Consider the following 15,364-nt stretch of genomic DNA (forward strand, 5'->3'; position numbering starts at 1 on the left):
CCAACTAAGGGTGAACGTCTTGCAGTTTCTTGAAGTGTGTCATATATATATATATATATATATATATATATATTATATATATATATATATATATATATATATATATACATATATATATATATATATATATACATATATATATACGGTATATGTGTGTGTGTGTGTATTTATATATATATATATATATATATATATATATATATATATATATATATATAAGCGAATACCACAAGAAAATGATAGGTATTAATTTATTCAATGAAGGCACGTGCATCTACTGTGATTTTTAAAGCAAATATATATATACATACATACATATATATATATATATATATATATATATATATATATATATATATATATATATAATATACAGCTGAACTTATGAAAACGAATATTTTCGTCAGCAACATGTCCTTCCGATTTGAGCAATGCCATGTTTATTCCCCGAACAAGCACGAAAACATTCTTTGCATCCAATTACATACGAAGCATCAGCAGCGGTACCAATCATTTCATCACCTGTCATTTCCAGGTGACGTCACGTGTCATATAAAAGACCACACAGGTATCGAGAAATGACTAGTAAATAATGTAAGTAAAATGAAAAAAAATTTTTTTTGAAACTTTCACCAATATAATATTGGGTATACCTGATTCCCTAAGAAAATAAAAATAAGAGTTGAAAACAAAATAAAAATAAAAAGGCTACAAGGAAAAAAAGTACAAAGAACAAACATAAAACGGGGAACCAATATACCTAACTCCATAAAAAAATAAAAATAAAAGTTGAAAATAAAATAAATTAAAAAAGGAAAAAGAAAAAAAAACTCACAAAAAAGGAGTACAAACAACAAACATAAAATGGGGAACCGATATACCTAATCCTCTAAAAAATTGAAAATTAAAGTTGAGAATAATAAAATAAAAATAAAAAAGCCAAAACAAAACAAAATGAGTACAAACAACAAAAAGAGTACAAACAAAAAACATAAAACAGAGAGCCGATATACCTAATCCCATAAAAAATATATAAGTTGAACAAAAAAAAAAAAAAAAAAAAAAAAAAAAAAGTAAAAAAAAAAAAAAGGATTAAAAAAGGACTCCTCCTCCTCCTCCTGGTCCCGGGCAAACTGAAGTTAACCAAAGTTTGCTTCGGCGCCCTTCAAGTTTTCGACAGAGGTCCCCGGGAGGCCCTCAAAGCCGATTACAACTTTCCATAGTAAAATCTAAACTAATCGACTGGGGCAGACTATTTGACTATTTCCGTACGGATGCAGCTATTGTGTGTGTGTGTGTGTGTGTGTGTGTGTGTGTGTGTGTGTGTGTGTTGTGTGTGTGTGTGTGTGTGTGTGTGTGAAAAAACAGCATGCATTAGCTTCCAAGAACCATTTAATTCATATTCACTTCTTGCCAGAATTGCAAATCGCCAAGTGATGTCGGAAGCCTCTTGTACTCGTTTTGTAAAATGCACATGAAGACTATTTGACCTAACCATAGATTTGACCTCTGTTTCCTAAACACAGATTTGACTCCTGTTTCCGAAGCAAAGATTTGACCCCTGTTTCCCAAACACAGATTTGACCCCTGTCTCCTAAGCAAAGATTCGATTTCTGTTTCCTTAGCAAAGATTTGACCCCTGTTTCCTAAACACCGATTTGACCCCTGTCTCCTAAGCAAAGATTCTATTTCTGTTTCCTTAGCAAAGATTTGACCCCTGTATCCTAAACACAGATTTGACCCCTATCTCCTAAGCAAAGATTTGACCCCTGTATCCTAAACACAGATTTGACCCCTATCTCCTAAGCAAAGATTTGACCTAAACACAGATTTAACCCCCATTTCCTAAGATCTGATTCCTGACTCCTGTTTCCTAAGCAAAGATTTGACCCCTGTTTCCCAAACACAGATTTGACCCCTGTCTCCTAAGCAAAGATTTGACCTAAACACAAATTTGACCCCCGTTTCCTAAGATCTGACTCCTGACTCCTATTTCCGAAGCAAAGATTTGACCCCTGTTTCCCAAACACAGATTTGACCCCTGTCTCCTAAGCTTTTTTTCGATTTCTGTTTCCTTAGCAAAGATTTGACCCCTGTTCCCTAGGCAAAGATTTGACCCTTGTTTCCTAAACATAGATTTGACTCTTGTTTCCTAAACATAGATTTGACCCTTGTTTCCTAAACATAGATTTGACCCTGTTTCCGAAGCAAAGATTTGACCCCTGTTTCCTAAACACAGATTTTACCACTTTCTCCTAAGCAAAGATTTGACCTAAACACAGATTTGACCCCCGTTTCCTAAGATCTGACTCCTGACTCCTGTTTTCTATGCAAAGATTTGAATCCTGACACCTGTTTCCTAAGCGAAGATCTGACCAGTTTCCTTTTTCCCAAACAAAGATTTGACTTTGACTCCTATTTCCTAAGCGTTTTCTCAGGTCTTCGGCACAAATTTGTCATTGTGCAGAAAGCCTTTTCCGTTTCACACATCCAAAACCAATCGTAATATTTCAACTCCTCTTCCGTTTTATTAGAAAGACATCACACTGAAATAGTAGCTTGCTTAGTGACCACTCGTGAATTTGTACTTACTTCGAAGTCTTTGTATTGTCAATGAGTTTTTTTTTTTTTTCATTTAAAAAATCGATCGTTATATCTTAATTTTTATTAACAGATAAACAGAGGAATGAGCATATTTTTTTTTATTAAACAAGTTTATCTTTATATTTTAATTTTTTTATTATTAGATGAACAGGATAATGAGCAATTGTTTTTATTAAACAAATTGACCTTTATATCTTGCTTTTTCTGATTAATAGATGAACTTGATAATTCTATCCTTCACTTCACTTTTTTTCCTCCATACGAAAATCTACTTTGAAAACCCATATTTTAATCACTGAAACCACTTTAAACTTCACAGTAAATCCTCTCTCTCTCTCTCTCTCTCTCTCTCTCTCTCTCTCTCTCTCTCTCTCTCTCTCTCTCTCTCTCTCTCTCTCTCTCTCGCAAGACAAACGAGAATCACTCTACGACAAATACGAGAACCCTTTCATCTCGCTCGCTCTCTTTCTTCCAGGCTTCCAGCAGTCGTAGAGCGATCAGTCAATCAAAATCAAAATCAATCAGCCACCAGCCTTCCCTCACTCACCCGAAGCAGTGCCAACACAGAGGTTCACTCACCAGCATCTTTTGTAGGATATCGACGCTCTGATTCGCCACGGGGACGCCGTTGATCTCGCGTATCTCGTCGCCGACGTGCAGCGTCGCCTGCCTGTGGATCATGCCTCCGTGCATGATCCGCGCCACGATACAACGGCCTTCCTCGTTCATCTTCAGTGTTATTCCCTGCAGAGGAGACAAAGGGAAACTCGGGTTAAAATCTCGTCCGCATTCATGACAGGGGTTGGGAAGGGACGGCATACGAGTGCCAATGTTACAGGAAATCCAGGAAGGGGACAACTCGACATACGAGTGCGAATACTGAAGGGAATCCCGAAAGGGGAAAAACTATCTAAAAAAAAAATTACCATACCTGAATAAGGACTCTTATTCGAATATAGAATTTAGGGCAAAGGCCCAAGCCCTGGGACCTAGGAGGGTAATTCAGCGCTGAGACGGAAACTGACAGGAGGAGACGGAGGTACAGTAAAAGGAATGAAAGGGGTTGCAGTTAGGGGGCTGAGGTTGTACACAATTGCGACAGCTTATAAGGGACATTTACGTATATAAAGAAAAAAAAAAGCATCACTCTTAAGTTATCAGATTTGTTTACGTACATTAAAAAAAAGCATAACTATCAAATTAAGTTTCAGATTTGTCAGATGTTTTTCCAATCCTTTGTTTCCTCAAAATGTATTGCATGAAAGAATTAGTATTGATTTATCTTTTAGGTTTCCAGTTCTGGCCTAAATTCTGTAGTTTAAATTTTTTTTATCAAAATATATAGATGCGGCACAGCTGTGCTTAAGTTTGTATTAACCATATTTTCCAATTTGTTTCCTTTCAAATAAAAAATATATATATATATATGATTTTTTCAATGAACAAATAAAAAAATCAATGATTTAATCACTTGATTAAATCAGTTCCATTTAATCAATGCCAACCCTGATGTAAAGAGAGCGAACGAAGAGACCATCTTTGAACCTTCATCAGGAAGCTATTCCCGTATATTAGTTATGAAGAAGAAGAGGAAGGGCAGACGGGAAAAATGGCCTTAATGTGACCCATTACGTTGAGGGGGCATCATCTAAGTCTCGTTAAGGGGTATGTGATGATTATGCCACAGAGAGAGAGAGAGAGAATTACACTGGAAAAATTCTTGTGTGTGTGTGTGTGTGTGTGTGTGTATGTGTGTCAGAGAGAGAGAGAGAGAGAGAGAGAGAGAGAGAGAGAGAGAGAGAGAGAGAGATTACACTGGAAAAATTCGTGTGAGAGAGAGAGAGAGAGAGAGAGAGAGAGAGAGAGAGAGAGAGAGAGAGAGAGAGAGAGAGAGGTCCCCAGTCATTATACAAAGGCTCATCCAGGATCATCCAGCGCAGATTTACCAGTTCTGGCCCCACCATCGAACACGAACGTGCCAACCAAACACTCGTATTCTGTTTTGCCAGACACGTATTTTCATTTCACATCCTCGTTTATGTATTTATTTATTTTTTTGTCACACGGCCCTTCACTGAAATATATATTAATCCCCCTGTGGATTTCCGTGACAAATATTACAAAGTATTCGCCGCTCTGTTTGCATAATATGCTACCCATTTTTTTCACCATCGGCAATTTCGAAATGACAGCTTTATGGTGTCACGTAAATATTAGAAAAACTTGTGATACGAAGGGATTATTGTAATATAATGCTACGTTGCTTAGTGAAATCTAAAAGCATTGTGAGCTTCAGATTCAACCACATAAATTTCCTAGTTTGTTTGTTTGTATGGTGTTTTTACGTTGCGTGGAACCGTGGTTATTCAGCAACGGGACCAACGGATTTACGTGACTTCCGAACCACGTCGAGAGTGAACTTCTATCCCCAGAAATACACATCTCTGACTCCTCAATGGAATGCCCGAGAATCGAACTCGCGGCCACCGAGGTGGCAGACAAAGACCATACCGACCACGCCACTGAGGCGCTAAGATTTCTTAGTGAATTTCGTGATGCTAGATTATCATAGTATCAGTCCTAGAAATTACTTAGTGTATTCTTATTGAAGAAGCACAAAATACCCCAGCAATCGAGTATTCTGTATAGAGTATAATGCTGTAAGAACCTCGGCCCATGAAACTTTCAGCCAACAGACCGGTGGTGGTCTGTCCTATAGCGTTGCCAGACGTAGGATGATGGCTAACTTTAACTTTTGCATAAAATAAAGACTACTGAGGCTAGAGGGCTGCAATTTGGTATGTCTCATGATTGGAGGGTGGATGATCTATATACAAATTTGCAGCCCTCTAGCCTCAGTAGTTTTTAAGATCTGACGGCTGACATAAAAAGCGTGGGCGGACAGATAAATAGCCATCTATAAGTCTTTTTTTTTTTTTACAGAAATTAAACATCAACAATTCATCCTGGAGTATAGGAGAGACATGACACAGCCACCCACCCCTGCAAACCTGTTTGTCCGCCCGGGGTAGGTAGGGAAACGGGAGGGTTGTGGAAGACACCCCACCCTCCTCCCGCAAACCTGTTTGTTGATAGAGGAATGGGGAAGGTTAGGGGAGACATCCACCCACCTCCTGCAAACCTGTTTGTCCGCCCTGGGTGGGGCAGGGTAGGTATGAGATCGGGAGGATTATGGGAGACATCCATCCTCCTCCCACAAACCTGTTTGTCTAACCTGTGTGGAAGCGGGTTAGGTAGGATATCAGGAGGTAGGGTAGACGGCAGCGTTGGGTTCCAATGCGCGTAAGCTCGTAATATAATAATAATAATAATAATAATAACATCACATGCATTTCAGTACATATATCATAGACAGAGAAGACAGCGGGAATATTCGACAAAAAATTTTTTTTTTGGGATTTCCAGAACGTGACAGCCGCTGATAAATTACAATTCTTAACAAAATTGATGGCAATAACAAATCCTATCGATCATCAATAATAACTCATCCTATGCAGGATATATATACCACAAAGCTGCTCTCCTGAAACGATATTCATCTGTCAAACGGTTTTAGCTGCGCCTGACTTTGATTAATTAAATGGAAAAAAAAATAAATAAAAAAAATCAAGCTAGCAAAATAATTACGCTGGACAAAGATAAATAATTCTGAATGAGATTTTGCAAATTCGATGTTTAATTTAAGTTTTATTTTTCTTATTTTTCATTACGCTTGGGGGGTGGTGGTGGGGACCTTTGCAGGGTTAAAAATGGAACTTTGAACACGCCGACCAAAAAGGCGAATTCCGTCAGACATGTTGCAATTTACATATCAAAGAACACACGCAAAAAAAAGTAAATAAAAAAAAACACCAAATTAATTTGGGTGCAAATACATTCCGGCCACGCATCGCTTAATCTCATTTGACACGGACTAGATAATAAAAAATAAAAGAAAATTCTAGGAAAAAAAAAAAACATTGAAAAGAAAGCAAAACTCAACCCAGTCAAACATCCCTATATAAGTAGCAATTCTGTATTCATAGGGAGCGGCCTGGCTACAGCAAACTTATCAACGGGCAAATTTTAGCCCCACGACCAGGGGAGGAGGAGGGGAGGGGAAGGGGAGGGGAGGAGGAGGAGATGAGAGGAGGAGGGGAGGGGGGGGAGAGGGAGGAGGGGAGGAGAGAGGAGGAGGAGGAGGAGGAGGAGGAGGAGGAGGAGGAGGAAACGCCCAGTCAAGTGAGATTGTATTACTGGAAATACAAAAGGGACTTATCTCGCCGATAGGGCGTGGCAAAAATAAATAAATAGATAAATCAATAAATAAATAAATAAATAAAGAACCTGCAAATAGTCTACGACGTACTGGTGACGATTCAACCCAACTGCTGTCTTTCACTCCGGCTTCGACCGAGAGGGACCGATGCTTTTATTATGCAGGTTGTCTTGTATATATTTATTTATTTATTTAATTCTTAATTTTTTTTTCGATGGCTATTTTCAAAACCCCGTCGTCATTCATGTTTTCCAGTCTTTGGTAAAACTGGAAAGTCCTGTCATCACTCGACAACTATCGCAAAGAAAGAGAGAGAGAGAGAGAGAGAGAGAGAGAGAGAGAGAGAGAGAGAGAGAGAGAGAGAGAAGGGGCATATTACAGAGAAGTTAAAATAAAATTAGATAACGAGAGAGAGAGAAAGAGAGAAATTCAAGGGGAGAAATATTACAGAGAAAAAGATTCGAGGAATGGAACATTATAGAGAGAGAGAGAGAGAGAGAGAGAGAGAGAGAGAGAGAGAGAGAGAGAGAGAGAGAGAGAGAGAGAGACTTGAATTCAAAAAACGTAAACCACCCATGGCTGTATATTATAAAAATATAATGCAACTAAAAGGCACTGCAGAGAGAGAGAGAGAGAGAGAGAGAGAGAGAGAGAGAGAGAGAGAGAGCCTAAATTTGGTAAAGTTAACTCACACAGTCACCTTCCTCCCTCGAGACACTTATATAAAAGTTCTCGCGATGCAACAATTAGATTCTGTGCAACAAACGCTGCCCACGAATTCTAAATCGTGTAAATGTCGCTCGGACAGACCGACCTTGAGACCAGCAACCTTGAAGACCTCAAGATGAAGAAGAAAGACGAAAAAGTAGAGGTGGCGTTTGGTTGGAATATATATAAGTCTAGCCCTGAGTATCAAGACTTGGTGTTATCTGCTTTAGAAACATAATCTAAATTTTCGGGGTTATTGTTGCAGGAAAGGGTAGGGGACGAGGATTAATATAGACAATTTGAAGTGATATAAAGTAAGAAACGAAGGGAATAAAGATCTGCACTTCACGCGAACAGCGTAGTGTGCCCGCAACTGTGTTTGAGGGATGAGCGCTTAGCAACCAGGAACTGGTGCCAGGAAAACCAGACTTAAACGGCGTAAACTGCTCTCACATCTTCAGCAGCTATGCTCCTTGAAGCTATATCATAACACTGACAACAGTTATGGCTAGGATCTATCTTCATTGCGGCTAAATATCACTCAGTAAATGTCAGTCATCGACATAGCATGGAATTTTGTTATCGACCGTCTTTGAACAACATCGAAGAAACGATTTTTTTTTTTTTTTGGAAGGGGGGGGGGGGGGGGGGGAATAAATGACGAATAATTTTTTTTTTCTGGAGAAGCCAATCCCTGAAATGAAAGAGCTGAAGTGGCATAACAGATGTTAAAAGACAATGCCGGTTTCTAACTATAGTACATTCACACAAACCGTGCATTTGACGTCTAGACCAGTCCCTTACGACGCTCCTGATTGGCTCTTGATAAGCCAATGACATGGCTGGAAACTTTCTCTCTCTCGAGAGTTCACATATCATGAGGGATACGTTTTTCAGGAGAGGTGAAACATACATCCTACCTATGTGAACTCTCTAGAGAGACTGAGAGTTTCCAGCCCTGTCATTGGCTTATCAACAGCCAATCAGGAGCGTCAAAAGGGACTGACCTGGACATTATATGCACGGGTGATGTGAATCTACTATAGTCACAGAATTGGTTACGGGCATCAGATCTAATGTTATATAATACAAGTAAAAATGAGGCGAAAAAGAGTTTTCAGTCCTGTGGTGGCCTCGTGAAACTCAGCCACGGTCCGGTGGTGGTCTATGTTGTTGGCATATACAGTTCTGCCATTAGTACGATTATGGCTATGTTTAACCTTAAATAAAACAAAACTACTGATGCTGGAGGGCTGCAATTTGGTATGTTTGATAACTGGAGGGTGGGTGCTAAACATACCAATTTGCAGCCCTCTAGCCTCAGTAGATTTTAAGATCTGAGGACGGACAGATAAAGTGCGGACGGACACTCAAAGCCAGCATAATAATTTTCGCAGGTCCCGCGAGTATGGGGCAGTGACTGTCACTATAGCATTATTCCGTAAAAGTCCCTTATGCCGTTGTTACCCTAAGCAATAAATCAGGTACCCGGTGGTGACTTAATGACTGTGAGTTGCAGCCAAGGCTGAGCTGAGAAGGGTGTGAGGCTAGCAGTCCCATCCTAGGCAGTAAAAGTATACTTAACCGGAAGGTTAGCAACTTGTGTTGTCCACCTTTCACGAGTGCATGTATATATATATATATATATATATATATATATATATATATATATATATATATATATGTATATATGTATATTACATAATATATAATGAAGAGGCAACTCTATATAATCTATATATATATATATATATATATATAGATATATATATATTATTATCTAAATATAATATAATATATATTATATATATATATATAATTACATTAATCAAAAGGAAAACTCCTATATATATATATATATTTCGCCTTTTAGAGAGAGAGAGAGAGAGAGAGAGAGAAAGAGAAAGAAAATATACTTCCAAAGGCCTTTATTAAATACCAGAACACCCCATACAAGCATGAGCATGCACAAGTGCATAAACAGGGAATCAATTCCCGATTCCCATAATACCCCGTCATTCAATCAGCGAAAATCGACACCGGGTATAAAAAAAATAACTGATTTGTGATTAAAAAAAATACCTAATTAGTCCTTCAGCTTGGGATCGCTCATAAAACGAAAAAAGTAAAATAAAAAATGCACATAAGTAATCAATGTGATTTCCAATTTAGCTTTGGACATGTAAATATAATTGTACTACAACAACGGTAAATGCAATGAGAAATTGCGAGGTTTTTCGTTGCAAAGGAGATTGCATGACGGGGCCCATCAAAAAGGACGTCGGGTGATCCTGCCTCCCAATGATCGACGACTTCGAATGGTGGATTCCCTGCTTTGCAATGTCCGATGGAGCTGGCAGCCTTTAGTGTCCTTGCCAGATAGAGGCACTGGCGCCATGGAACTGGCAGCCTTTAGTGTCTTTTCCAGGCAGTGGCACTGGGCAACCTTAGTGTCTTTTCCAGGCAGTGGCACTGAACAACCTTAGTGTCTTTTCCAGGAAGTGGCGCTGGGCAACCTTAGTGTCCTTGCCAGACAGAGGTACTGGTGCCATAGAACTGGGAGCCTTTAGTGTTTTAGCCACCTAACCTAACCAACCTAACCTAACCTAACTCTACAGTTTTAAAGATCTGAGAGCGGACAGAAAAAGTGCAGACGGACAGACAAGAAGGCATCTCGATAGTTTTCTTTTAAAGAAAACGAAAACCATTTAACTTCTTACGAATCTAAGCTTTCAAACCTCCATATTAACACACAAAGACACACATGTCATTTCTCTCTCTCTCTCTCTCTCTCTCATTCAAAGGATATTATCACCTCATTTTCACTAGGGGTTCAAGTAGCAAGTTATAGTTATTTTTAATTTTTCATTTTTTAATAACAAGGGTATATCAATTAGAAAGACGATAACTAAAAAGAAGCAACCTAATATTTAGACGAATCTAATAAACGTAAAAAACAGCCTACTTGTTTTCTTTTCTCAAACTTCATTATGATAAAAAATCAAGAGATAGAGAGAGAGAGAGAGAGAGAGAGAGAAGATGAGAGAGAGAGGAAAAAATTAATTAATATCGCCCGGGTCTTTCAGCCCACCGCCCGTTTTCTTTGTTCTAATTCAGTTGCCCCTTCAAACTTTTTTACCCCGAACTCCGTCGAGAGTCGAATCTTCATCCACTTCTATTCTGGACTTGCTTTTCAAGTTTTCGTTTTTTCTTCTTCTTTTTCTTCCTTAGGTTCCTTCTAACCTCCTCCTCCTATCAAAAAAGCAAATTCCTTTTCCATGTAAAGGAAGAGAGAGAGAGAGAGAGAGAGAGAGTGAGTGTCTATAAATTTGACAATTAATGTTCCAAATAATGTCCATCATCATCAGCAAATTGTAATAAGGGGGAAAAAGTATAATAATGATATAAACGCTTGAGAGAGAGAGAGAGAGAGAGAGAGAGAGAGAGAGAGAGAGAGAGAGAGAGAGAGATAAAGACGAGGAGGAGGAGGATGAAAGTAGAGAGAATAAATAGAGACGAGGAGAGAGAGAGAGAGAGAGAGAGAGAGAGAGAGAGAGAGATTCCTTAGCTCTGAAGCAAAGGATTGTCTCCACAGAAACAATAAAATCACTCAAGAGAAGAATAACGCAGTTATTACAGACAGACCAGTAATCAAACAGAACTGTGGTTTCGAAATCCACGATATTTTTAAAGACGACATTATTAATTGACCGCACGTCGAGGTAATGAAAACTAAACCCGAAAAAAAACATGCACTTTTCGTACCCAAACTGAACCAATCTCAAATGAAATTTTTAAAAATCAAAATATACAGCGATTGTACCATAATTAAACAAAAACCAAATAATATTTTTCAAATAGAAATATACAGCAATTGTACCATAATTAAACAAAAACGAAATAATATTTTTCAAATAAAAATATACAGCAATTGCACCAAATTAAACAAAAGCGAAGTAATATTTTTCAAATGAGAATAATCAGCAATTGTACCATAATTAAACAAAAGCGAAATAAAACTTCTCAAATAAAAATATACAGCAACTGTACCATGATTAAACTAAATTAAAATAAAATAAAAATATTTCGTCTGATATAAATAAATAAAATAGCATAACGCTATCGTATCACACGAAGCAGAATTCGGTGCTATTTCACAAATCTTACAGACCAAATATACGGGACCCAGACGCGTTTTCACGTGCATTGCCCCAAAGCGAAATCTATTCTGTACTGAATATTAGAAGACCCCTCCCCTCTCCCCCCCGCCACTCAATGGTGACGCGACGATATAGTTCGACAATAATCCTAGGCATGGCTGACGCGTCCTTAATGGATTTGAAGGCATGCGAATAGTGAGTGACCTTAACATACCTCCATTATAAGGAAAGGGATTTGTCATCTGCAGAGAGCGTGTATATATGAAAAGGTATTTTGCCATTTGTAGAGACCATATATATATGACAAGGTATTTGCACATGTATATAATATGAAAAGGGCATGTATATATGACAAGGTATTTGTACATGTATATATGCAATGGGCATGTACATATGACAAGGTATTCGCTCATGTACTATAAAGGGCATGTACATATGACAAGGCATTTCCCTATTTATATATGAAATGGGCATGTACATATGACAAGGTATTTGCCCATGTATATATGAAATGGCCATGTACATATGACAAGGTATTTGCTGCCCATGTACATATGAGAAGGGCATGTATATATGGCAAGGTATTTGCCCATGTATATATAAGGGCATGTATATATGGCAAGGTATTTGCCCATGTATATATGAGAAGGGCATGTATATATGGCAAGGTATTTGCCCATGTACATATGAGAAGGGCATGTATATATGGCAAGGTACTTGCCCATGTATATATGAGAAGGGGATGTATATATGACATGGTATTTGCCCATGTATATATGAAAAAGACACGTATATATGACAAGATATTTGCCCATGTATATATGAAAAGGGCATGTATACATAAAGAGGTATTTGCCTATGTATATATGAAAAGGGCATGTATATATGAAAAGCTATTTGCAATCTGTAGAGAGCATGTATACATATTAACCCTCACTTAAACATAAAAAACTATTGCTTGACTAACGATACATGAGGGAATTATACTCCAATTCCTTCCAAGTGACTCCTCAAATGTTTCGCAATAGGGAAAGAAGAAAAAAAAACCAACCGAAAAGAAATCCTCTAATTGGCATAAGCTTTAATTGGCAATCATTTCGACACAACACAATACGGGAGCAAATATTGCAGCGAAAATAAAAAAATAAAAAAAGTCTCCACCGTTAATTAACGGCGAGTATGTCTGAAGCCAAACTCTTACGACCTCAGAACAAACCCATTCTCTCTCTCTCTCTCTCTCTCTCTCTCTCTCTCTCTCTCTCTCTCTCTCTCTCTCTCTCCATATCCGTGTATCTTTTGTTTTCGTAACTGCCTGTCTATCTGTCTTTCTACCCCTTTTCTGCATTTTGCAGTCTTGTCGTTCCTTTAGATTTTCTACTACCATTCATGTGACTCTCTCTCTCTCTCTCTCTCTCTCTCTCTCTCTCTCTCTCTCTCTCTCTCTCGATTATCCGTGTATCTTTGTTCGCTAACTGCCTGTAACATATTCTGTCCCTTTATACCCCTTTTTCTGATTCCTGTTAGCAGAATAATTGTCGTTCCTTTAGATTTTCTACAACCATTCATGTGATACTCTCTCTTCTCTTCTCTCTCTCATTCTCTCACTACTATTCTACATCCTCTCCTAACTCTCTCTCCATACCCTCGCCCCCACAAGAGCCCACCATACCCACACATGGAATAAACTGCTACCAGAAGTTGTAAACAGCAACAGTGTGGAAGTTTAAAAGAAAGCTAGACAAAATCATTAGGAGGACAATGCCAATGCACAGAAAAACCTGCTCCTACGGATAAGTGAGCACACGACGATGTCTCCTCTTAGGATGGACTAACAAATCTTTGAGACATCCTAATCCTTGTAACGTCTAGCCAGACGCAAAACATTGACGTAAAAAGGGGACGGAGATCATCTGGAATGACATCCCGTATTCACAGACGACGTAAGCTCTTGAGGACGGGGGTCAGTGCCAATCACGAGCCATGACAAAAGGCCCTCTACTCGAGTCTACAGGACTCCAAACAAAGCAAATCAGGGCCTCGGAGAGAGAGAGAGAGAGAGAGGAGAGAGAGAGAGAGAGAGAGAGAGAGGTTAGTTTGACATTCAAGAGAGACTATTTTGACAGACATGAGAGAGAGAGAGAGAGAGAGAGAGAGAGAGAGAGAGAGAGAGAGAGAGAGAGAGAAGGGGGTTGATTAATTTACCATTCATGTACAATTACCAACGTAACAGTTTCTCAATGACAGGGTCCTCATCAAACGACAAACTACAGAAATAGAAAGAAGACAGAAAACAGAAGAGAGGACAGCAGAGAGGGGAGGAGGGGAGGGGGAGAGGAGGAAGGGAGGGGAGGGGAGGGGAAGGGAGGAGGGATGGGGAGGGAGGGAAGGAGAGGGAAGGGAATGGGAGGGGGATGGCCGGAGGGGGTAAGCGTGGCACTGATAACCTTCGCAGAGACGGACAGCCAGTGACAACCTGGACTGGCCAGATGATATTCCGGGACTCGACACCTACGTTAACAGATAAATCGAAAGATAATGGTGGAAATGGCCAAAATAGAGGTGATGATAAAGGGGAAATGGCAAACAACGGATGGTAATGAGGAGGGAAACTGTAAGCGGTAAGAATACGATGGAGATTGTGGAGATCGCCTCTAAGTGGAATTGTGAAAACAATCAAGACAAAGAAAGGGAGACTGTCAAACTAGGTTTGGTTTGTAACGAAGTTGAAGTCTGCTTCATCTGAATAGTTTGCAAAAACACTCTACAAAAACAGCCAAAACACTCCAAAATCTTCAATCCACTGAAATACGAGTGTAAAAATGAAAGTATGCTAACTTTTTGGATGTTAAAATCAATGCTAAAATAAAACAAATAAAACTGTGAACAGACAAATTGAAGGCAGAATGGGAGTACAAACATTCAGCAAATAATAATGAATTGAAATACACTTTAGGGAAAACACTATTGATTACACTTACTTCTGTTACAAACAAGTAACGCAACTTAACATAGCTGGCCATAGGACAATTGCAATGCTACCTCTAAGAGGAAACCATTGCAACTCGACTTCTAGGAGGAAACCATCGCAACCTGACCTTTAAGATGAAACCTCGGAATTCGACCTCTGAGAGGAAACCATCAGAACTCAACCTCTAGGAGGAAACCATCACAACTTGACCTCTGCGAGGGAACCATCGGAACTCGACCTCTGGGAGGAAACCATCGCAACTCGACCTTTGAGAGGAAACCTCGGAATTCGACCTCTAAGAGGAAATCATCGCAACTTGACCTTTGAGAGGAAACCTCGGAATTCCACCTCTGAGAGGAAACCATCAGAACTCAACCTCTAGGAGGAAACCATCGCAACTTGACCTCTGAGAGAGAGCCATCGGAACTCGACCTCTAGGAGGAAACCATCGCAACTTGACCTTTGAGAGGAAACCTCGGAATTCGACCTCTAAGAGGAAACCATCAGAACTCAACCTCTAGAAGGATACCATCGCAACTTGACCTCTGAGAAGGAACCATCGGAACTCGACTTCTAGGAGGAAACCATCGCAACTCGACCTCATCTTGAATATGCAGTACAGTTTTAGTCACCAACACTAAGAAA

General features: G+C 39.1%; 1 protein-coding gene across 9 annotated transcripts in view; it reads right to left on the reverse strand.

The window, feature by feature from the left end:
* LOC135213686 (peripheral plasma membrane protein CASK-like) overlaps nt 1–15,364 on the reverse strand; it is a 416,049-nt gene that overhangs the window by 70,678 nt on the left and 330,007 nt on the right. For 5 of the 9 annotated variants that reach the window (XM_064247775.1, XM_064247773.1, XM_064247769.1 and 2 more), the window contains exon 3: nt 3,183–3,348. In XM_064247775.1, coding sequence (XP_064103845.1) covers nt 3,183–3,348 — 166 coding nt within the window. The remainder of the gene's footprint in view (nt 1–3,182; nt 3,349–15,364) is intronic. The other 4 variants (XM_064247772.1, XM_064247768.1, XM_064247771.1 and 1 more) reach the window with 1 other exon arrangement.

Source organism: Macrobrachium nipponense, chromosome 43, assembly GCF_015104395.2.
Source record: "Macrobrachium nipponense isolate FS-2020 chromosome 43, ASM1510439v2, whole genome shotgun sequence".
NCBI lineage: Eukaryota > Metazoa > Arthropoda > Malacostraca > Decapoda > Palaemonidae > Macrobrachium > Macrobrachium nipponense.